Source organism: Pelophylax lessonae, assembly GCF_965119305.1.
Source record: "Pelophylax lessonae genome assembly, chromosome: 3".
Taxonomy (NCBI): domain Eukaryota; kingdom Metazoa; phylum Chordata; class Amphibia; order Anura; family Ranidae; genus Pelophylax; species Pelophylax lessonae.
Genome location: NC_138770.1, coordinates 493,774,460 through 493,797,562, shown reverse-complemented (window position 1 = coordinate 493,797,562; position 23,103 = coordinate 493,774,460). Strand labels below are relative to the sequence as shown.

Below are 23,103 nucleotides of genomic sequence, written 5' to 3'. Positions count from 1 at the left end.
AAAAAAAGGCTCAACTCCATACACACACACACAAAACTACACACTAGTAGCGCAGCAATTCAACAAAGATTTTAATGATTTTGGTGACCTGGGGGGCTAAGGTGGACTGTCAAAAATGTAACGGTTAGAGGGGAAACCTTGCTAATCTATATAGGCTAGAACATAATGTGGCAAATAATAAGCAACATTTTATTTTCTTTCTTATGTGACTAGGAGGGTTTAAAGCGGTTGTATCCCCCCCCCCAAAAAAAAAAAAAACCTGCAGGACAATGGCATAATGTGTTAGTATGCATCACATACTAGCACATTATGAAATACTTAACTTAGAACGTAGCCCCCACACGGTCGCCCAGACACCGCTAAGGAAGCTGACATGTTCCCTCGACGTCTCTTCCGGGTTCGGCAGCTCCGGCGCTGTGAGTGGCCAGAGCCTCGATGACGTCCTGCGCGCGAGAGTTCACTTTCCGGCAAGGAGCTCTGAAGGTCCGGCAAGATATGCCGGACCTTCAGAGCGCATGCGCCGCTGGTGTCAGCAGCTGTATGCAGAGAGAATATCTCTGAAACCGTGCAGGTTTAGCAGATATATTACCTACAGGTAAGCCTTATCATAGGCTTACCTGTAGGAAAGTTAAAAAGCGGAGCATACTAATCGCTTTAATTTCACATTTAAATGTAATCAAAAATGTCTGTAAAAAAAAAAAGTTACACCACTAAGAATACAAATCATTTTTTTTTTTTGGTCACAGCTTACATTCTTTTTGTTCACAGCTTGTTAAACATGTTTGATAAAGGTTGAATCTTTTGTTGGACTCACCGCGATAATTTTCCAAGAGCAAAAGGGGATATGACTGCCTCCGGTAACATTTCTACCTGAGGTTCAAGGGACGGTTTTCCTTCCTTCTGATCTTTTGCTATTGGGGGGGACCAGAACTTAAATTCCAAGTCTTCATTAGAGTTATCGTTATTCTCATTATCCTCCTCCTGGGAGCTGTTGTAGTCAGACTCTTCTAAACCAGATCCTTCGTCGCTGTAAACAAAAACACAAACATTTTAGTGTTACATATTTTTAATACTATTTTACAGGATTTATATAGAGCCAACACTTAGCAAAGCACTTTAGAAAATAAAGGGAGACAGCATAGTTACATAACAGTTCAAAACAAGTGGTTTAGAAAGTGCCTGTGCATTAGGAGGTTTCAATTTAAAAGTAAGGGGTAAGTGATACAGAAGTTAATAATTTGTAAGGGAATAGGTTGATTGAGAAAGTAAAAGTTCAGTTTTTAGGTAGAAGCAGCCTACAACCGTGGTTAAAAGTTTTGAGAATGACATAAATATTAATTTTCAAAGTCTGCTGCCTCAGTTTTTATGATGGCAATTTGCATATACTCCAGAATGTTATGAAGAGTGATCAGATGAATTGCAGTTAAATGTAAGGTCCCTCTTTGCCATGAATATGAACTTAATCCCATAAAAGAATTTCCACTGCATCTGTGAGGAAGGCTTCAGGGCACCCAAGAAAGTCCAGCAAGCACCAGGACCGTCTCCTACAGCTGATTCAGCTCCACCAGTGCAGAGCTTGCTCAGGAATGGCAGCAGGCAGGTGTGAATGCATCTGCATGCACAGTGAGGCGAAGACTTTTGGAGGCTAGCTTAGTGTCAAGAAGGGCATGCAAAGAAGCCACTTCTTTCCAGGAAAAACTGATGAATCCCCTTTCCGATTGTTTGGGGCATCTGGAAAAAACCTTGTCCGGAGAAGAAAAGGTGAGCGCTACCATCAGTCATTTGTCATGCCAACAGTAAAGCATCCTGAGACCATTCAAGTGTGGGGTTGCTTCTTAGCCAAGGGAGTGGACTCACTCACAATTTTGCCTAAGAATACAGCCATTAATAAAGAAGAAGAATAAAGAGTGGTACATAAACATCCTCTAAAAAGCAACTTCTCCTAACCATCAAAGAACATTTTGGTGATGAACAATGCATTTCCAGCATGATGGAGCACCTTGTGAGAACCAAGTGGCTTGGGGAACAAAACATCAACATTTTGGAGAACTTGTGGTCAATCCTCAAGAGACAGGTGAACAAAACAAACCCCACAAATTCTGAAAAATTCCAAGCATTGATTATGCAATAATGGGCTGCTATCAGTCAGAATGTGGCCCAGAAGTTGATTGACAACATGCCAGGGCGAACTGCAGAGGTCTAGAAAAAGAAGGGTAAACACTGCAAATATTGACTCTTTTACCGATAACTCTGGTTATTGGCACTGTTTCCTTGAGTCTTCCAGGACAGGCCATGAGATATATGCACCTCCAACAGGAACAGGAAACACATCATCAAGTACACTTTGAAAGGACAAGAAAAAAAAAAAAAAATGAGAACCAAAAGGACAAAACCTGACAAAAACATGGGTGGGAATCCGGCTGTCCTGGAAGACTCAAGAAAACAGAGTTATCGGTAAGTCTAACTCCGATTTTCCCAAATCATCTTCCAGGACAGCCCATAAGATGATAAGCAAGAACCTACTAGATTAGGTAGGCATTAAAAGCCCAAGTGGGAACAAAGTATACCAGGTAACACCTCCTTAATCAAGTGCTGAGGAGCTTACACTTCAGCCTTCCCAGCTCTTCTTTAGTAGGAATAGACAGTTCTGTGTGACAGGTGGAGACCTCTGCCAGCTGAGTTGTTTTAACGGCCTGCAGATTGTACCATATGTAGAAGGGCAAGCCAAATCCCTGGGAGGCAGCCACACCTAGGTAACAGATAATAAGAATTCAACTCCACATGCAAACCCTGTGGTGCAAAAATGGTTACTACACATCAGACCCAAGATGCAAAGCATATTATAAAACCTTAGGCCCAAACGACAGACTTGTGCTAAGGCTGTACATTTACCATGAGACCGACCTCTCCACTAAGGCTTGAATAGTCAGATCCCAAGTGAGTGAGGACAAAGTATTCCAGGGAACCAGTCCTCCATCATGAGCTTTAGGGCTCTTTCACACGGGCGGTACGATCAGATCCGCCTGTCAGTTTTTTAGGCGGATCTGATCGGATCCTCCATGCAGCTCTATGGGGCAGCGGGTGTCAGCGGAGACACCTCCGCTGACACCCGCTGCCATCCGCATCCGATCCTGTGCTGAAATCTGGACGGATGGAAACCCTATTTTTCCATCCGTTCAGTAATCGGAGCGGAGCGGATCTGATGAGAGCGGACAAGCGGTCCGCTCTCCTCCGATCCCCCATAGAGGGCAGCGGGTGCTGAGACACCTCCCTCTCCGCTCTGCAAGCGGAGACGGAGCTGTCATCCGCCAGGCTCAGCGGGGATCGCGGATCGATCCCCGCTGAGCAACACGGATCCGCCTGTGGAGGCGGACCGTGTGAAAGAAGCCTTAGAGTTTATACTTCATCCTTTCCAGCTCTGCTCTAGTGGGAATGGAAGGTTCTGTTAGACAGGTGGAGATTAAACTTCTGCCAGCTGAGTTGTATTATTAGACTGCAGATTGAACCATGTGTAGGAAGGCAAACCAAACACCTATGAGGCCACCACACCCAAGTAACAGATAATAGGATCAATTAGGGCTAAGTAATGTGCTCTGTGAGCCTAGAGCGATTTAAAAAAAAAAAAAACCAAACAAACAAACACTTTCCTCTCTCTTAGACCCCGTTCAGACAGGGGCGACGTGACTTGCTGGGGCGACCTGTGAAGTCGCGGTGCACAGCGTGCACCGTGACCTCGGCGCGACATGCACGGACTTCATATCATTGAAGTCAATGCAAGTCGCCTCCAGGTCGCCCCAAAGTAGTACAGGACCCTTTTTCTAAGTCAGAGCGACTTGTGTCGCTCCTATTAGAACGGGTCCTGTACTATTCAATGGCGAGCGACCCACCGTGACTTGTCAGGCGACCAAGTCGCCTGACAAGTCGCGCTAGTGTGAATGGGGTCTTAAACTCTAAACATCTGCTAGTATGCAAACAGACTGGCAACTAGTATAACTAGCACGCAAAAAAACATAGACACATCCCCCTTTGAACGTCAAGCCTACTAGATAGCCCTAAAAAGGACATCCACGTCTTCTAACCACTTGCCTACTGCCCACAGTACATTAACCTCATTACTTTGACGTTAAATACCATTGTTAGGGCAGCAGCTAGCTGCCATAACCCCGGTATTATTTTGTACTGTGAGCGATTCTGCGTCTGATAAAAGTGCTCTCTAAGCTTACTGGAGCCGTCCGTATGCCCAGTGTCGATCCGATGGATGCCTGGGCAGGAAGCAGAGTGAGGGCTCTATGCCCTTGGAGGACCAGGATGACCTCTAACCTCACTTCTGCCCCTCTTTTTTTTTTTAAATCCTTCTTAAGGCTCAGTTCACATTTATGCGATGCGGGAAGGCTGCAAATTCGCAGCCTGTTCCCGCATCGCACGCGCACCCCCGGCAGTTCACACTGCCATATGCGATACGCTGGGGGTGTCAATGTAATCTTAACGACACCCCCAGTTTGATCGCATATCGCAGTGCGATCGTGCAGTTCGCACAGGAGCGGATCGCACAAGTGTGAACCGCTGTGCGATCCGATCCTGATGCGGCTGCAAAAATGCCTCCTGTGCGTGTTTGCTCCGGGTGCGATGCGAATTTAGCCATACAAACTGTATGGCTAAACTCGCACCGCACAGCTGATCGCATGTAATGTCGGAGCAGTGCGCTCCGACATTACATGCGAACCCGGCACTCGCAGAAGTGTGAACGGGGGCTGAAAGGCAAAACATTTTTTTTTTTTTTTTGCTTTTAAAGTGATTGTAAACTATCATCTTGTAAAACAGCCCATTCCGTTTGAAATCTAACCCTCCTCTTATGTTAGGGTCAGAACCGACCCGTTTTCAGGTTTTGAATGTCTATAAGTATTACATAAATTTGTTTATTCCATCAAGATTTTTTTACTTTGTCAGGAACCTCTATTTAAACAATGTAATAGAAAAAGAATCCTTTTCACTAAATTATAAAATACTGTGGTGAAAATTAAGACGTTTATGGTGTTAGGGTCAATTCTGACCCAGTTATAATATAGGATTTTAGGACACTAATAAGTGCCAAAACTGAAATCATAAACACTCTCTCTGCTTAGCAACACTGACAGCCAATCACCTCTCAACCCTGTGAGCTGTAGTTAGGGAGGGGCCTATCTCTTTGCCTGTTTGTCTGCTTCTCTAAATAAAGTGAAAAAACATAGGACCAATACATTTCAGAGTTGCTGACTTTATTTTACCATTTTTTAAATTTGAAAATGAGAGGTATGCTATCAAAAGAAAGGTCTAAGGGGTCACACCAAAAATATTAAAACCAATCTTTTCAAGGATAAAGAAGCCTAACAAGGTAACCAAGAGGTAAGAAACAAATTGGATGATAAATAATTGTTCAGAGGGTATTTTATGGCTGATTTAAGACACGGGTCAAAACCGACCCGTTAACATCATGGATAGTAACAGAAAGCTAACATAAGAGGAGGGTTAAATAAAAAGGTAAAACATTTGTGTACAGATATAAAAACACTATAAATACCCTTTTCCCCAATTTTTATAATCAATCACATTCCCTCTGTTCCTACTGTTCTCCGCTGCATATGAGCTGGGGGGAGGGGAAGCAACAGTACAGGAGCTTCTCAGGACAAGTTTGATCATTGGAGGAGAGCAGGCTGATTTCCCAGCACAGCTAGAGAACTGACCACGATATGTTCCCCTGCTTAGTGTGGTCAGTTTTGAATAGAAAAGCCTAGGAACTGGCAGGAACATCAGGGCATTCACACAAGGGACGCAACACAAAGAGAACAGGATACTGACAGGCACATATCAGGAATATTAAATATTGGGGTAACAAACACTTTAAGGGTAAATGAGAGATCTGGATTCTTTTTTACCCCAGATCTCTCAAAAAGAGGACCGGTCATGCTTATTTCTATTACAAGGGATGTTTAAATTCCTTTTGTAATATAAATAAAAGTGATAAAAATAAATAAATAGAATAAAAAAAGGGACAGTGTAAAAATAAAAACGTAAATAACTAAGAAAACATAAATGAGAAAAAAAAAATTAAAGTGCCCTGTCCCTCTGTGCTCGCATGTAGAAGCGAACACATACGTAAGTCACACCCGCATATGTAAATGGTGTTCAAACCACACATGTGAGGTACCGCAGCGATCATTAGAGCGAGAGCAAAAATTCTAGCACCAGACCTCCTCTAACTCTAAACAGGTAACCAGTAAAAGTGTTTAAAGCATCGCCTTTGGAGATTTTTCAGTACCGGAGTTTATCGCCATTCCACAAGCGTGCGCAATTTTAACCACTTTACCACCGGAGCATTTTGCAGTCTTACGTCTGGGCCACTTTTTACGATTTGGCGCTGTCCGAATTTAACTGACAATTGCGCGGTCATGCGACGTCGTACCCAAACTAAATTTACGTCCTTTTTTTCCCACAAACAGAGCTTTCTTTTGGTGGTATTTGATCACCTGTGCGATTTTTACTTTTTGCGCTATAAACAAAAAAAGAGCGTTTATTTTGAAAAAAATAACAATATTTTAAAAAATTTTTTATATGAAATTCCCCCCAAAAAAGATGTAAAAACAAATTTTTTTTTAAATTTTTGGCCAATTTGTTTTCTGCTAGCCATGTTTGGTAAAAAAAAATAGCAATAAGCGTATTTTGATTGGTTTGCGCAAAAGTTATTGCGTTTACTAACTAAGGGAATGATTTCTGTCATTTTTGGTTTTTCTTTTTTTTTTAACGAGTAATGGCGGCGATCTGCGATTTTTTTTGCGGGACTGCGACATTGCGGCGGCCAGATTGGACCCTTGACTGACATTTTTGACACTTTTGGGGGTACCAGTGACATTACTGCAGTAATCAGTGCTATAAATATGCACTGTTATTATAAAAATGACACTGGCAGGGAAGGGGTTAATTTTATTGGAGAGGGAGGGGTTAAAGTATGCCTGGTGCTTACTAACGTGTGGGGGGGGGGGGGAGGTGACTGAGTGAGCCAGGGACAGATCGGATGTTCAGCTATGCTGAACACTCCGATCTGTCACTCCCTGTCACTTAGGAGATCCGCCCGCTCTGTTTACACAGGCGGGCGGATCTCCAAACTAGATTCCCCGACGATCGGGGCAGAGCAGCGGCGATCGCCGCCGCTCCTCCCCTGGCGCGACTCCCGCTGTGAATGAAAACAGCGGGAGCGCCGCCTACAGGGGGAGGAGTCCAGCGACGTAGGTCTACGTCGCTGGACGATAACGAGCCACTGTGCCGCAGTAGCAGCACAGTGGCTAGTGTTAAAGCATGACATGTTAGGTACCTATTTACTCGGCATAACATCTTTCACATTCTACAAAAAAGTGGGTAACTTTAGCGTTTTATTTTTTTTAATTCATAAAGTGTATTTTTTTCTTTTTTTTTAAATGCATTTAAAAGACCGCTACGCAAATACAGTGTGCAGAAAATATTGCAACAATCGCTATTTTATTCTCTAGGGTTTATGCTAAAAAACGTGTGCGTGCGTGCGTGCGTGTGTTCTAATTAATTTTCTAGCAAAAAGTTTTTATTTAAACTTGTAAACAAAAAAGTTCCAGAAAAGGCCTAATCTTAAAAGTGACTAAGGACAATAACTCTTGAAGACTTATTCTGCTCTGCATTCCTTATTGCCAGGGAATTAGCAACTATACTCACAGAAAGAATCATCATCCTTTCCTTAAAGTAGAGGAAAATGTCCTTATGCTGGAACTACTACATGAATCCAGCCGAGGTAGAGTAGTGGCGTCAGTAAATTACCCACAAGATCCACCTTCTGGGGAAACTCTACAGCCAACAGCACAGGAGTAGGGGATCTTGGCACTGGTCAGGTTGGGCAGGGGTCTCATCCCAGGTTGGGCAGGGGTCTCATCCCAACTCCCTATCAGAAGCCCTTCCAGCTGGGGAGTGGGTGTCTGCCCCATGCTTGAATTAGCAAAGGGACAGGGGGGGGGGGGGGGGCCCTTACATCGAACCGCTTCGGCCATACCTGCACTGCGGTAGAGAGAACCCAACAGTGCCCTGTCACATTAAGTCCAACACTCAGGGGCCCCAGGTGACACATTACAGGCTATGTGAAAACCAAAGAGCAAATACAGGTGAAAGTAGGTAGGTACAGTGACCTCTATCTTACCTGTGTCCTGCTGCTGCCAAGGGTGCCTGTATTTGCCTGAGCTGTAGTCTGCATTGAAGAATCAAAAATGCAGTATTAGCTCCTCCACCTGTAGCCTCCTGACAGCCGGTACTTGAAGGAAACGCTATTAAAAAAAAGGTACCAGCCAGCCCTTCCCCTGAGCCGGCAATGAGCCTCCAGTACCTGGAAATTACTTTACCGCTGCATCATCTGGTCAAACAGGAACCCAGATAGGCCAAAAACCCAACGTAGCTACTGTGCGAGCCCCTGCCAAAAGTGCCCTACAGTGCAGACAGTGAAAGCACCCAGACACCTGAACTGGGAACTCACGCTGCCTGTGCCAGTCCCTGTCAAGGAGGTATGCCGCTTCCAGACATGGCCTTTTCTAGGAACAGAACGAGAACTGGAACCCAGCTACCTCCTTCCTGTACTGAGGGAGTGGTCTTGGAGGGCAATCTTCCAAAAAATCCTACTAGCTGCTCCCAGTGGAGCCAGGTAGGTAAAAGGTGTGGGTGGAAGAAAAGGATAGCCAGAAAACCAGAGGCCTCCCTTACCCAAGTTCCGGGTGATGCATCTCCTCCGGCCAGTGGAAACAGAAAAACTGACCAGTTCAGCAGAGGGACTTCCATTTAAAGTGTACTTGGTGATGCGTTTCCTGTTCCTATTGGAGGAAGTGCATATATCTCATGGGCTGTCCTGGAAGATGATTTGGGAAAAAAAGTCTGAATCTTGCTTTACTTTGAAATGCTTATAATTATACTTCAGTATACCATAGTAACATCTGACAGAAATAAGCAGCAGACTTTGTGAAAAAAAAAATATATATACTGTATATATATATATATATATATATATACACACACTGTGTATATATATATATATATATATATATATATATACACACACACATACAGTTGTGCTCATAAGTTTACGTTTACATACCCTGGCAGAATTTATGATTTCTTGGCCATTTTTCCGAAAATATGAATGATAAACACAAAAACTTTTCTTTCACTCATGGTTAGTGTTTGGCTGAAGCCATTTTTTATTATTAATCAACTGTGTTTACTCTTTTTAAATCATAATGACGACAACAGAAACTACCCAAATTACCCTGATCAAAAGTTTACATATCCACGTGATTTTGGCCTGATAACATGCACACAAGTTGACACAAAGGGGTTTGAATGGCTATTAAAAGGTAACCATCCTCACCTGTGATCTGTTTGCTTGTAATTGGTGTGTGTGTATATAAAAAGTCAGTGAGTTTCTGGACTCCTGACAGACCCTTGCATCTTTCATCCAGTGCTGCACTGACGTTTCTGGATTCTGAGTCATGGAGAAAGCAAAAGAATTGTCAAAGGATCTGTGGGAAAAGGTAGTTGAACTGTATAAAACAGGAAAGGGATATAAAAAGATATCCAAGGAATTGAGAATGCCAATCAGCAGTGTTCAAACTCTAATCAAGAAGTGGAAAATTAGTGGTTCTGTTGAAATCAAACCACGGTCAGGTAGACCAACTAAAATTTAAGACGCAACTGCCAGGAAAATTGTTCAGGATGCAAAGAAAAACCCACAAATAACTTCAGGTGAAATACAAGACTCTCTGAAAACATGTGGTGGGGCTGTTTCAAGATGCACAATAAGGAAGCACTTGAAGAAAGATGGGCTGCATGGTCGAGTCACCAGAAGAAAGCCATTTCTACACAAATGCCACAAAGTATCCCACTTACAATACGCCAAACAGCACAGAGACAAGCCTCAAACCTTCTGGCACAAAGTCATTTGGAGTGAGATGAGACCAAAATTTAGCTTTTTGGCCACAACCTTAAACCTTATTTGGAGAGGAGTCAACAAGGCCTATGATGAAAGGTACACCATTCCTACTGTGAAACATGGAGGTGGATTGCTGATGTTTTGGGGAAGTGTGAGCTACAAAGGCACAGGAAATTTGGTCAGAATTGATGGCAAGATGAATGCATTATATTATCAAATAATACTGGAGGAAAATTTGCATTCATCAGCATGGAACGCACTTGGACATTCCAACTAGACATATGCTGGTTTTCGGTAATTCGATATATCGCGGTATTGTATACCCACTGTATTGTTATTGTGGCATTTTTAAAATACCAAGTTTCTCTGCTCCTCAAGTCTGCCTGACTTTAGAATTGATACATTTTCAGTGAGCTGGATGACTCATTCACTCACTCAGTAGTTCACTCAATAGAAACAGCTCTGGTAATATGATCCTAGAGTGAGAGACTTAGCTCCTCCCTGTAACCAATCAGACGGCTCCCACTCAGCACACACCCACATGCTTTTTCCAGGGCTCAGACATAGAAACACTGCTAATACAAGCAAATTTCAGCAGATAGAATTAGATAGATATTATATATATATATATATATATATATATATATATATATATATATATATATATATATATATATATATATATATATATATATATATTTATAGATAGATAGAGATATACATACATGGGCATAGCAGCATATCATATATATATATATATATATATACACATATACATATACACACACACACACGCATAGCAGCCCACATTACATTATTATATAGCCATTAAGCAGTGTCTGGCCTACCTGGTGATGACTGGTCCTGGCGCTCTGATCCGATGGTCTGGTCTTTAAAGGGGCAAATCCTTGCGGTCCAGAAGTGGTTAAACCTGCAGGAGGACCAGTGGTTATCTATTAATGACTTTACTATTGCTTTAGGCCTGGTTCACATGTATGCGGGTTGGTGGTTCACATGTATGCGGGTTGGGGCACCACATTTGCACAGGCATAGCAGCCCATTGATTTGAATGGGCTTGAGCTGCTATGCCTGCGTTTTCGCCTGAAAAAAGGTGCATGCAGAATTTAAAAAAATGCAGTGGCCATGAAATCCATCCTTCTTTTGCACCATGCGACTTACCTGCCGTTGCTGCACACGCAAACTGTGTTTTTAAATGCCGTGCCCACGTATACAAAAAACACAGAAAGCTTGCCAGAGCAGGAACTGCAGGTTAGTCGCATGGTGCAAAAGCAGGATGGATTTCAAGGCCACTGAATTTTAAAAAAATGCTGCATGCACCTTTTTTCTGCGGAAAATGAGGGCATAGCAGCCCGTTCAAATCAATGGGCTGCTATGCCTGTGCAAATGTGGGACGCCAACCCGCATACATGTGAACCGCCAACCCGCATACATGTGAACCACCAACCCGCATACATGTGAACCAGGCCTAAAGCAATAGTAAAGTAATTTATAAATAACAACACCTCCTTCAGGTTTAACCACTTCTTGACCACAAGGATTTGCCCTCTTAATGACCAGGCCATCGGATCGGAGCCGAGCGCCAGGACCAGTTATCACCAGTTAGGCCAGACACCGCTTGATGACCTATTTTAGGCCTGGTTCACAGAGTCTGTACTGACTGACTATATAATAATGTGCAAAAGTGAACCAAAGTCCCTAAATTCAGCAATGAAATTGAAGTGAGGTAGAAATTTAATAATTTAAATTTAATAATTGAATACCGTGATAATACCGTATACCGTGGCAAAACCTTAATCAATTAATCGCAGCATGAAAATCTGATACCGTCACAAGCCTAATTCCAACATGACAATGATCCTAAACACAAGGCCAAGTGGACCTGTCATTGGCTACAGCAGAATAAAGTGAAGGTTCTGGAGTGGCCATCTCAGTCTCCTGACCTCAATATCATTGAGCCACTCTGGGGAGATCTCAAACCTGCAGTTCATGCAAGACAGCCCAAGATTTTCCAGGAATTGGAGGCTTTTTGCCAGGAAGAATGGGCAGCTTTACCATCTGAGAAGATAAAGAGCCTCATCCACAAATACCACAGAAGACTTCAAGCTGTCGTTGATGTTAAAGGAGGCAATACACAGTATTTTGATTAGGGTAATTTGGGTAGTTTCTGTTGTCATTATGATTTAAAACGAGTAAACACAGTTGATTGATAATAAATGGCTTCAGTCAAACACTAACCAAGAGTGAAAGAAAAGTTTGTGTGTTATCATTTATATTCTCTGAAAAATGTCCAAGAAATCATAAATTCTGCTTTTGGCCAAGGCTGAACGCTTCTCTGAAGAGATACATTTTTAGGGTTTGCCTCAAAAGGTAGACAAAGTAGGAGATAGCCAGCAGGATTTGGGAAAGAGTTCCAGAGAATAGGAAAGGCTCTGAAAAAGTCTAGAAGGCGAGCATTGGAAAAGGTGACGAGAGAGTTAACAGGGGCAGGTAGTGGGAGGAGCAAAGAGGATGGTTTGGGTAACATTTTGAGACTAAAGCCCCGTACACACGTACCGATCGTCGGCGAACGATCGGCCGTCTTTTGTCCCCGGGCTGTCGGTGTCTGTTGAAAAGTGCAAAGACAGCACAAGAATTTTGTCCGCCGACTACAGCCGACTGCAGAAGTGATGTCATGTAATGGTTAACTTTCCCTGTGTTTTTTCTTTTCTGAGCATGCCCAGACTTGCAAATCTGCGGTCTGTCGGCCGAATTCTGTACTGACTGGCGAACAATCGGCCGCTCTGGTGTCGGCATACAAAAATTTTAATGCTTGCATGACAGATTCTTGTCGGCAAAATGTGCGCTGACGGCTGTCGGAGGCATCATACTAAAAAGCCTACAATCGGCAGATCGGTCGTCGGCCGACGCTTTTCGGCCGACGATCGGTACGTGTGTATGGGCCTTAAGTTGGTGATGTAGCTCGGGACAGTGTTGTAGACAGCTTTGTATGACATTTGAATTTGATTTGTAAAGCCAACAAAAGCCAGTGGAAGAATCGACAAAGGAACAGTAGACTGAATGGCTAGAGAGGAGGAGAGGTCTGGCAGCAGAATTTATGGTAGACTGTATAGAGGATAGCCTATGTAGCAGCTGGCCAACAAGGAGGGAGTTGTTGTAGTCAAGGCAAGAGAGAAAAAAAATCAGTGATTTAGTAGCTTGGTGACAGAGATGGTAAGGGGTGGATTTTGCAGATGTCACGAAGTTGAAGGCAACAAAACTTGGGTAGGGATTGGATAGGGGGCCAGAAACAGCTGTTCAGAGTCCAGGATTATATCCAGCACCCTGGCATGAGGGGAGGGAGGTAATGTTATGAGCTCAGTTTTGCAGAGATTGAGTCTTAGAAAGTGGTGTGACATCTGTACTAATGTCAGTTAGTACATTAGAGATGCACAAGGAGACTCTGAAGGGGAGCTGAATTTTAGAGAGCGAGATTTGGGTGTTGCCAGCATAAGGCTCCATGTACACGGGACGTTGTAAAATGGCCGTTTAGGAGCAGTTGGGCGTTTTTTTCAGAAGCCCCTGAACCCACCTACATGTTATCTTATCTGTCCATGTACACAGGGTCGTTTACAGTCATTTGCAGGCAGTTGAGGTCCGGGGACGTTTTTTGGAAAGCAATTATTTGCGTTCGAACGTGTGTTTCCCGGCGTTTCAAAACGCAAAAACGCGACGACCCGCGTTTAGCGCTCACGTTTTTACATTTTAAAGGGGAATGATTTTTTTTTACCTCTAGGAACGGTTCTAAACGCAAATGCCTGCTAAACACGGGTGCAAACACGACACAACGGACGTTTTAAACGTCCTAAGAATTCCAGCATTCACAAGGACTTTTAACAACGTCCCGTGTACATGGAGCCTTAAGGTGGTTTTGAAAAGCACTGGAGGCTAATAACTGATTAAGGGGGAAGGAGCAGGTAGATCGAAATAGAAGAGCTTTGGGGGAAAACAGGAAGAAGAGAAAAGGAGATGAAGTTGCAAGTGACTCTAAAGGAACGCTTGGATAGGTCGAAGGAGAACCAGGAAATAGCAGTCTTTAATGCCAAGGAAGTGAAGCGTTTTGAGGAGGAGCATGTGGTCAATTTGATTAAAAGGACAACAGTAAAGTGCTAAAGTATGAGTACAGAGTGGTGGCCATAGGGTTAAGAAGTTAGCAAGCAGTAAGATAGTTTTAGAAGAACATTTTCAGTGCAGTGTTGAGGACAGAAGCCAGACTCTAAGGGGACAAGAGAGTAGTTTTCATGGAGATAACAGCTCAGGTGATTGTAGACCAAACTTTCTAGAAGTTTGGAGGTAAATATAAGCAGGGGGTTGGGTGTTAGGTTGTGTACAAAGCAAGGTCCATAAAGAGTCCTGACCTCAACCCAAACAAACACTTTTGAAATTAATTAGAGCAGAGACTGCGAGCCAGGCATTCTCATAGTTACAAAGTTTGTGAGGTTGAAAAAAAGACACCAGTCCATCCAGTTCAACCTATGATGTGTGTGTGTGTGTGTGTTAACCGTACATTGAATACCCCCTGTATGTTGTGGTCTTTAAGGTGTCCATCGAATAGTTTTTTGAAACTATCGATGCTCCCTGCTGATACGACTGCTTGTGGAAGAGAATTCCACATCCTTACTGCTCTGACAGTGAAGAACCCCTTACGTATTTTAAGGTTAAACCGTTTTTTCTCTAGTTTTAGTGAGTGGCCACGTGTCTTGTTGTATTCCTTTTCTCTAAAAAGTTTGTTCCTTATGCTAGGGTCCTCACCAGTACAGTATTTGTACATTGATATCATATCCCCCCTCAAGCGTCTCTTCTCCAGAGAGAATAAGTTCAATGCTTGTAGTCTTTCCTCATAGCTGGTGCCCTCCATTCCCCAATTATTTTTGTTGCCCTTCTCTGGACTCTCTCCAGTTTCAGCACATCCTTCCTAAGAACTGGTGCCCAGAACTGGACGGAATACTCCAGATGTGGCCGGACCAAAGTCTTGTAGAGTGGGAGAATAATCTCTTTATTTCTGGAGTGAATCCCCTTTTTTATACATGCCAGTATTCTGTTGGCTTTGCTTGCAGCGGCTTGGCATTTCATGCCACTGCCAAGCCTATTGTCCACTAGGACCCCCAGGTCCCTTTTCCATCTTAGATTCACCCAGAGGTTTCCCCCCTAGTGAGTAGCTTGCTTTCGTGTTTCTGACGCCCAAGTGCATTACTTTACATTTTTCAACATTAAACCTCATCTGCCATGTAGTTGCCCACCCCATTATATTGTTCAGGTCCACTTGTAAGATTTCCACATCCTGCATAGAAGATATTGGCATGCTTAGTTTAGTATCATCCGCAAATACTGAGATTGTGCTAGATATCCCCTCCTCTAGATCATTTATGAATAAATTAAACAAGATTGGTCCCAGGACAGAACCTTGGGGGACCCCACTTTCCACATCCGCCCAATCTAAGTACTCCCCATTAATCACCACCCTCTGGACTCACCCCTGGAGCCAGTTCTCTATCCAGGTACTCACCCTATGGTCCATACCTACATTCCTTAGTTTGTACAGTAAGCGTTTGTGGGGAACAGTGTCAAAGGCCTTTGCAAAGTCCAGATACACCACATCCACAGGCTTACCTTTATCTAGGTGGCAGCTCACTTCATTGTAGAAGGTTAATAGATTGGTTTGGCAAGAAGGATTTTTCATGAATCCATGCTGATTACTACTAATAATACCGTTTTCATTACTAAAGTCTTGTATATAGTCTCTTAACATCCCCTCCAAAATCTTGCAGACTATTGATGTTAGGCTGACCGGCCTATAGTTACCCGGGATATATCTCGGCCCTTTTTTAAATATTGGTACCACGTTGGCTTTTTTCCAATCAGCTGGCACCATACCCGTCTGTAGACTATCCTTAAGGATCAGGAATGGTGGTCTGGCAATAACCTGGCTGAGGTCTTTAAGAACCCTTGGGTGCAAGCCATCCGGTCCCGGTGATTTATCTATGTTAAGTTTCTCTAGTTTAGTTCCAAGTCTATCTTCTGTTAGCCATGGTGGTACTTCCTGAGGTGTATTATTTAGTTTAGCCTTACAAGCTGGGTTAGGATTGCCCCCCCCCCCGATTCTTTTATAAAGACTGAAGAGAAGAAATTATTTAACACTTCCGCCTTTTCTCTGTCCTCTGTGGCCATATTTCCCTTGTCTTTTATGGGGCCAATGTGTTCTGGCCTCGCTTTCTTAATGTTTATATACTTAAATAATTTCTTGGGGTTCTTTTTACTCTCTTCCGCTATGTGTCTCTTGTGTTCTATTTTACCTGCCTTGATTTCGTCTTTACATAACTTATTACACCTCTTTGTAAAGCTTGAATGCTGCCAATGACCCCTCAGGCTTGTATTTTTGAAGGCCTATTCTTTAGTATTAATATGCATTTTTATGTTGGAGTTTAGCCATTCAGGGTTTAGTTTTGCTCTTTTAAATGTATTTCCCTTTGGAATGCACTGGCCAATCCCTTTGTTTAGTATGCTCTTGAAGCACTCCCATTTTCCTCTGTGTTCTTTGTTCCCAGGGTTCTATCTTATTTGATATTTTCTAGCAGCGAGCTCAGTTTTGGGAAATTGGCTCTTTTGAAATTCAGTGTCCTTATATTACCCTTGTGTTTCCTATTACTATGATAAATACTGAATCTAATTGACCTATGGTCACTGTTTCCTAAGTTGCCCCGTATTTCTATATCCGTGAGCAGGTCTGTATTGTTGGTAATCAGTAGGTCAAGTACCGCATTGTTTCTTGTCGGTGCGTTCACCATCTGACCCATAAAATTGTCCTGCAAAACATTTAGCAACTGCCTAGCCTTGGCAGAATGCGCGGTTCCTTCTGCCCAGTCTATATCTGGAAAATTAAAGTCCCCCATTATAATGACATTTCCCATCCTTGCTGCCAATCCTATCTTTAAAAGGAGGTCCGCCTCCCCTCCCTCCCTCTGGTTGGAGGGCCTATAGCATACTCCCATTACCTTCCCTATAGTGCCTTCCCTTTTAAGTTCTACACATAGGGATTCTGCCTCGTCCATAGCTCAATTATTAATATCATCCCTCATATTTACCTGTACATTGTTCTTAATATACAGACATACTCCTCCCCCTTTTTTTCCTTCTCCATACCTGCGATAAAGGGAATACCCCTGAATGGTCACCATCCAATCATAAGAGCTGTTGAACCAAGTCTCTGTTATCCCCACAAAAATCTAAGTCCTCCTCAAACATCAGTAGCTCCAGCTCTCCCATCTTGTTGGCCGGGCTTCTGGCATTGGTAAACAAACCTCGTAATTTTGACCGGGTTGCATATATCCTCGTTTGATGATGTTTTTAGGCTGCTCTTGTGATTTTTCCCCATACCCACCTTGGGTTTAAGGGCTCTGAACACCCTACCGCTAATGTCCTCCTTTGTGCCCTCTGAATCTTGCTCCCCGCTGGCTAATTCTACATCTGTACTCTCCCCCCCCCCCCATCACCTAGTTTAAAAGCCCCTCTAACTTTATGGCCCTCCTCTCACCCAGTACGGCTGCACCCTCCCCATTTAGGTGCAATCCATCCCTACCAAAGAGCCGGTGGCCGACTGAGAAGTCGGCCCAGTTCTCCAGGAACCCGAAACCCTCCTTACTACACCAGCTCCTCAGCCACTTGTTAACTTCCCTAATCTCCCGCTGCCTCTCATCCTACATTAGTGCCTGACCTCACAAATACACTACTGGAAGAACGGTCAAACATTCCCATAGACACACTCCTAAACCTTGTGGACAGCCTTCCCAAAAGAGTTGAAGCTGCAAAGGGTGGGCCAACTTAAAATTTAAAGTTCATGTGCGTGTAAAGGCAGGTGTCTCAATAAGTTAGGTAATATAGTGTAGGATTCGAAATCCACCTCCCTTTCATCCAATTTACTATTTAATTTTGGATCATTACTGTGCATTGGGTCTCACTTTTAACATTAGAGACTTAATTGAAAAGGTTTTCTGCTCTAAGCAGTTGATTCCCCTGTTTTGGAAGGCAGAAACGCCTCCCTCCCTGTCCTTGTGGGTCTCTACTGTCAGCGATATAATGAGGATGGAGGAGATGCAGGCGATGCATAATGACTCATTTGAGAAGTTTAACATTTTATGATACATTTGTCTTGATTTCTCCACCTCCAATACCCTTAAAGATATGATATAATCAATTCACCCCATCGGATTCCCTAATAACAAAACATATATATCTGGTCATGTGGACTGCTCAAGATACCCCTCCCTTCCCCACTCAGTCCCCCTTGATCCCACTTTCCTCCTGTTTTCTTTTCTCCTCCTCCTTTCTTCCCCTTACCCTCACTATCTCTACTTGTTTTAAGTTTACATGTACACTACTCATGCACCCGGATTTGTCCCAAATTTTGGGACATTCTATTTCCTTCAAGACAACGAATGTATTTTGCTACAAACAAGTCTTAGCCTTGTTGCTTATTGTAAACCTTTACACAGGGCTACATCCCTACTGTTGTTGTATTTTTATAAAACAATAAAATATACAGTATCCTACAAAAGTGAGTACACCCCTCACATTTTTGTAAATATTTTATTATATCTTTTCATGTGACAATACTGAGGAAATTACACTTTGCTACCATGTAAAGTAGTGAGTGTACAGTTTGTATAACAATATAAATTTGCTGTCCCCTAAAATAACTCAACACATAATAAATGTCTAAAACCACTGGCAACAAAAGTGAGTACACCCCGAAGTGAAAATGTCCAAATTGGGCCCAATTAGCCATTTTCCCGCCCTGATGTCCCGTGGCTCGTTAGTGTTACAAGTTCTCAGGTGTGAATGGGGAGCAGGTGTGTTAAATTTGGTGTTATCGCTCTCACTCTCTCATACTGGTCATTGGAAGTTCAACATGGCACCGCATGACAAAGAACTCTCTGGGGATCTGAAAAAAGAATTGTTGCTTTACATAAAGATGGCCTACGCTATAAGAAGATTGCCAAGACCCTGAAACTGAGCTGCAGCACAGTGGCCAAGACCATACAGTGGTTTAACAGGACAGGTTCCACTCAGAACAGGCCTCGCCATGGTCGACCAAAGAAGTTGAGTGCACGTGCTCAGTGTCATATCCAGAGGTTGCCTTTGAGAAATAGACGTATGAGTGCTGCCAGCATTGCTGCAGAGGTTGAAGGGGTGGTGGTGGGGGGTCAGCCTGTCAGTTTTCAGACCATACGCCGCACACTGGATCAAATTGGTCTGCATGGCTTTCGTTCCAGAAGGAAGCCTCTTCTTAAAATGATGCACAAGAAAGCCCACAGTTTGCTGAACACGAACAGACTAAGGACATGGATTACTGGAACCCTGTCCTGTGGTCTGATGAGATCAATATAAACTTATTTGGTTTAGGTGGTGTCAAGCATGTGTGGTGGCAACCAGGTGAAGAGTACAAAGATAAGTGTGTCTTCCCTACAGTCAAGCATGGTGGTGGGAGTGTCATGGTCTGGAGCTGCAGAAGTGCTGCCGGCACTGGGGAGCTACAGTTCATTGAGGGAACCATGAATGCCAACATGTACTGTGACATACTGAAGCAGAGCATGACCCCCTCCCTTCAGAGACTGGGCCGCAGGGCAGTATTCCAACATGATAACGGCCCCAACACACCTCCAAGACGGCCACTGCCTTGCTAAAGTAGCTAAGGGTAAAGGTGATGGACTGGCCAAGCATGTCTCCAGACTTAAACACTATTGAGCATCTGTGGGGCATCCTCAAACGGAAGGTGGAGGAGCGCAAGGTCTCTAATATCCACCAGCTCCGTGATGTCATCATGGAGGAGTGGAAGAGGACTCCAGTGGCAACCTGTGAAGCTCTGGTGAACTCCATGCCCAAGAGGGTTAAAGCAGTGGTGGAAAAAAATGGTGGCCACAGAAATTATTGACACTTTGGGCCCAATTTAGACATTTTAACTTAGGGGTGTACTCACTTTTGTTGTCAGCGGAATAGACATTAATGGCTGTCTGGAGTTATTTTGAGGGGACAGCAAATTCACACTGTTATACAAGCTGTACACTCACTACTTTACATTGTAGCGAAGTGTCATTTCTTAAGTGTTGTGACTGGTGCTACCTATAACGATATAAATGCTGGGAGGTGGCCTGGATAAGTAACAAAACTACTTAGAAATTTCAGAAAAAGTCCAGTTGAATGTGACCAATTACTACTAGGTAGTAATCATAGTCAACAACTTGGAGTAAAACTAGTTATTTGCTGTCACTGATATCTAGCCTGTTGACAAACTGTTGAAATATTGTAGCTTACCTCTCAGATCAAAGCTTAGCTTAAAATAGTTGTAGACAGACAAATTTTATTTAGGTTATCTGTAAACTTTTAAAGGTTTATACCTATTAAACTGGAAAACTAACTCTTCTGGACCGCCCACATACATTTACTGCAGCAGGATGGACTCTGCGCGGAATCACGTACCTGTATGTGATTTGCGCCCGCAGCGTTTGGCTTCGATTCAGAACCAATCATTCATCAGGTCTATGCCAAAAATTTATGGCCTGGACCTGCTGATTGGTTCTGACAAATGGCAGAACATCCTGTGCCTGTGTTTACATTACACAAATTATGCAATCTTCTCTCCTTGAGCCCTTTTCAGGTCCAGCGTGAGAGAAGAGAGCATCTACAGTGAGTACAAGTACTACACTGATACCAGAACACACATTTAGGCACATTTAACCCTTTTATCGCCCTTCCTGTTATATTCCCTAATAAAGTTTTAACCCCCTTATCACCCCCAGTTAACCCTTTCGTTGCCCTGCCAAAGTGTCATTAGTACAGTGTACAGACCTGTTTTCCGATCAATGTATTCATGTCATGGGTGACGCCAGATCGCGTTAGCGTCAGTTAGGGTCAATCCCAGACAGCATCAGATTGCCGACCACATATTAACGTATAAATAGGGTAAATGAAAAAAAAAAAGAACGTTGAATGTATGCCCATCATTAGAAGCAGGTGGATGCAGGGCGTTATATTCCAATGGTGCGCATTTTTTCTGGCACATCAATAGATGTGAATGGAGGAACCGGTTAGGTTCTCTTTTTTCGCTCAGCCCACAGGCTGCATAAAAAAAAAAAAAAGAAGAACATTACAGTATATGCCCAAGATGGACCAGCAAAGTACGTCGCTGGACTTTGATTGGTTATACTGTGATGATGCCTGCAGCTTTAGGCATCATCTTGGTATCTTTTTTTTTTTTTTTTAGCCAGGGGTTAGCCAGGGGTGGGCTGTTATGTAAAAGCAATCCTAGCAGCCAGCTGACCATAGAGCTGATTGGAGATCAGAACGGCTCCAATCATCTCTATAGCCTAAGAAACCGGAAGCTATGACCATTTCATCACTTTGGTTTCACCGGATATAAACAGCGCCATTTTTAAATTGGGAAAGCATCTTATCACACCGATCTTGGTTGTGGTCAGATGCTTTAAAAGGGCAGGAGGAGAGATCTAGAGTCTAATAGAACCCCAATTAAAAAAAAAAAAAAGTACCTGTCACTACCCATTGCTATCATAGATTATATTTACATTAATATACCTGTACATTACCTGTAATAACAATAAAAGTGATAAAAAAAAAAAAAAAAAGGGGCGGCGTAAAAAATAAATAAAGTAAAAATTGATAATTTGTCTTCAAAATGTTCGGTCTTTTTTCATTTATAATCACAAAAAATAAAAACCTCAGTGGTGATCAAATACAATCAAAAGAAAGCTATTTGTAGGGAAAAAAAATACATAAATTTTGTCTGGGCACAGCGTGGCATGACCGTGCAATTACCAGTTAAAGTAGCGCAGTGCCAAATTGCAAAAAATGCTCTAGTCGGGAAGGGGGTGAAACCTTCTGGGGCTGAATGGTGGTTAAAAGGGATATAGACATATTTCCATTTAGTACTCATTCTGGGGTAGATTTTATTTGACAGATCATGGACACATTTTTAGGTTTTTCACTCTACTGGCTATTTGGACATCAATGTAATCCACATCCTACATAGTAGTTAAGGTTGAATAAAGATAAAAGTCTATTCATTTCAGCCTATGTTGGTGTGTGTCAGTCACGATAATCATTTCCCATATCCCAGTACATTGTGTTCTTTAAGATGCACGTCCAGGGGTCATTTAAAAATATCAATACTCCCCGCTGACACCACCAATTCTGTAACAGATTTCCACATTCCTTCCCCCCTGACAGTGAAAAACCCCCTACGCAGCTTAAGGTTAAACTGCTTCTCCTCTAATCTCATTGTGTGGCCACGTGTCCTCTTACACTCCCTGAGACTGAATAGCTTTTTTTCCTATGCTGCGATCACCATTTAGATATTTGTAAATCGCTATCATGTCCCCTCTTAAGTGTCTAGTCTCCAGCAAAAATAAATGTAGTGCTTGTAGTCGCTCCTCGTAATTAAGGTCCTCCAATCCCCTATTTAGTTTAGTTGCCCTTCTTTGGACTGAGGACTGGTGACCAGAACTGGACAGAATACTCCAGATGTGGCCAGACCAGAGTTTTATAAAGTGGCAGGATTATAGTTTTTATCTCTGCAGTATATCCCCTTTTTTATGCGTGCTAATCTTCTGCCGGCTTTGGTAGCTGCAGCTTGATATTGCATGCTATTGCTCAGTCTGTCTTCCACTAGGACCCCTTGATCTTTCTCCATCCATGATTCCACCAGAGGTCCCCCCCCCAGTAAGTAGCTTGCAATGTTTTTAGCCCCAAGTGCATTACTTTACATTTCTCCACATTAAACCTCATGTGCCATATAGTTGCCCAGGTCTTTCTGTAAGATTTCTTTATCCTGATGTGAATGATTACTGTGGACAAATCATTTACAAGAAAAAAAACTATATACAATAAATCTATTATGCATGTTAATTTTGTAATAATAGCAGGGTAAAATATTATACCGTATTTTATACAAATATTTTTACTGTGTATGGATTTTATAGAAGCCATGGGGGCTTTTCCACATCAGCTCCCATGAAATGTGAAATTGGCGTGGATTCCATTCACACAACTGCTTCATTCATTCACAGGAA

At 42.9% G+C, this 23,103-nt stretch overlaps 1 protein-coding gene across 1 annotated transcript in view; it reads right to left on the bottom strand.

Moving 5' to 3' along the window:
* DHX57 (DExH-box helicase 57) overlaps window positions 1-23,103 on the bottom strand; it is a 295,697-nt gene that overhangs the window by 246,075 nt on the left and 26,519 nt on the right. The window contains exon 4 of the mRNA XM_082251986.1: window positions 815-1,027. Within this exon, the coding sequence (XP_082108112.1) occupies window positions 815-1,027 (213 nt within the window). The remainder of the gene's footprint in view (window positions 1-814; window positions 1,028-23,103) is intronic.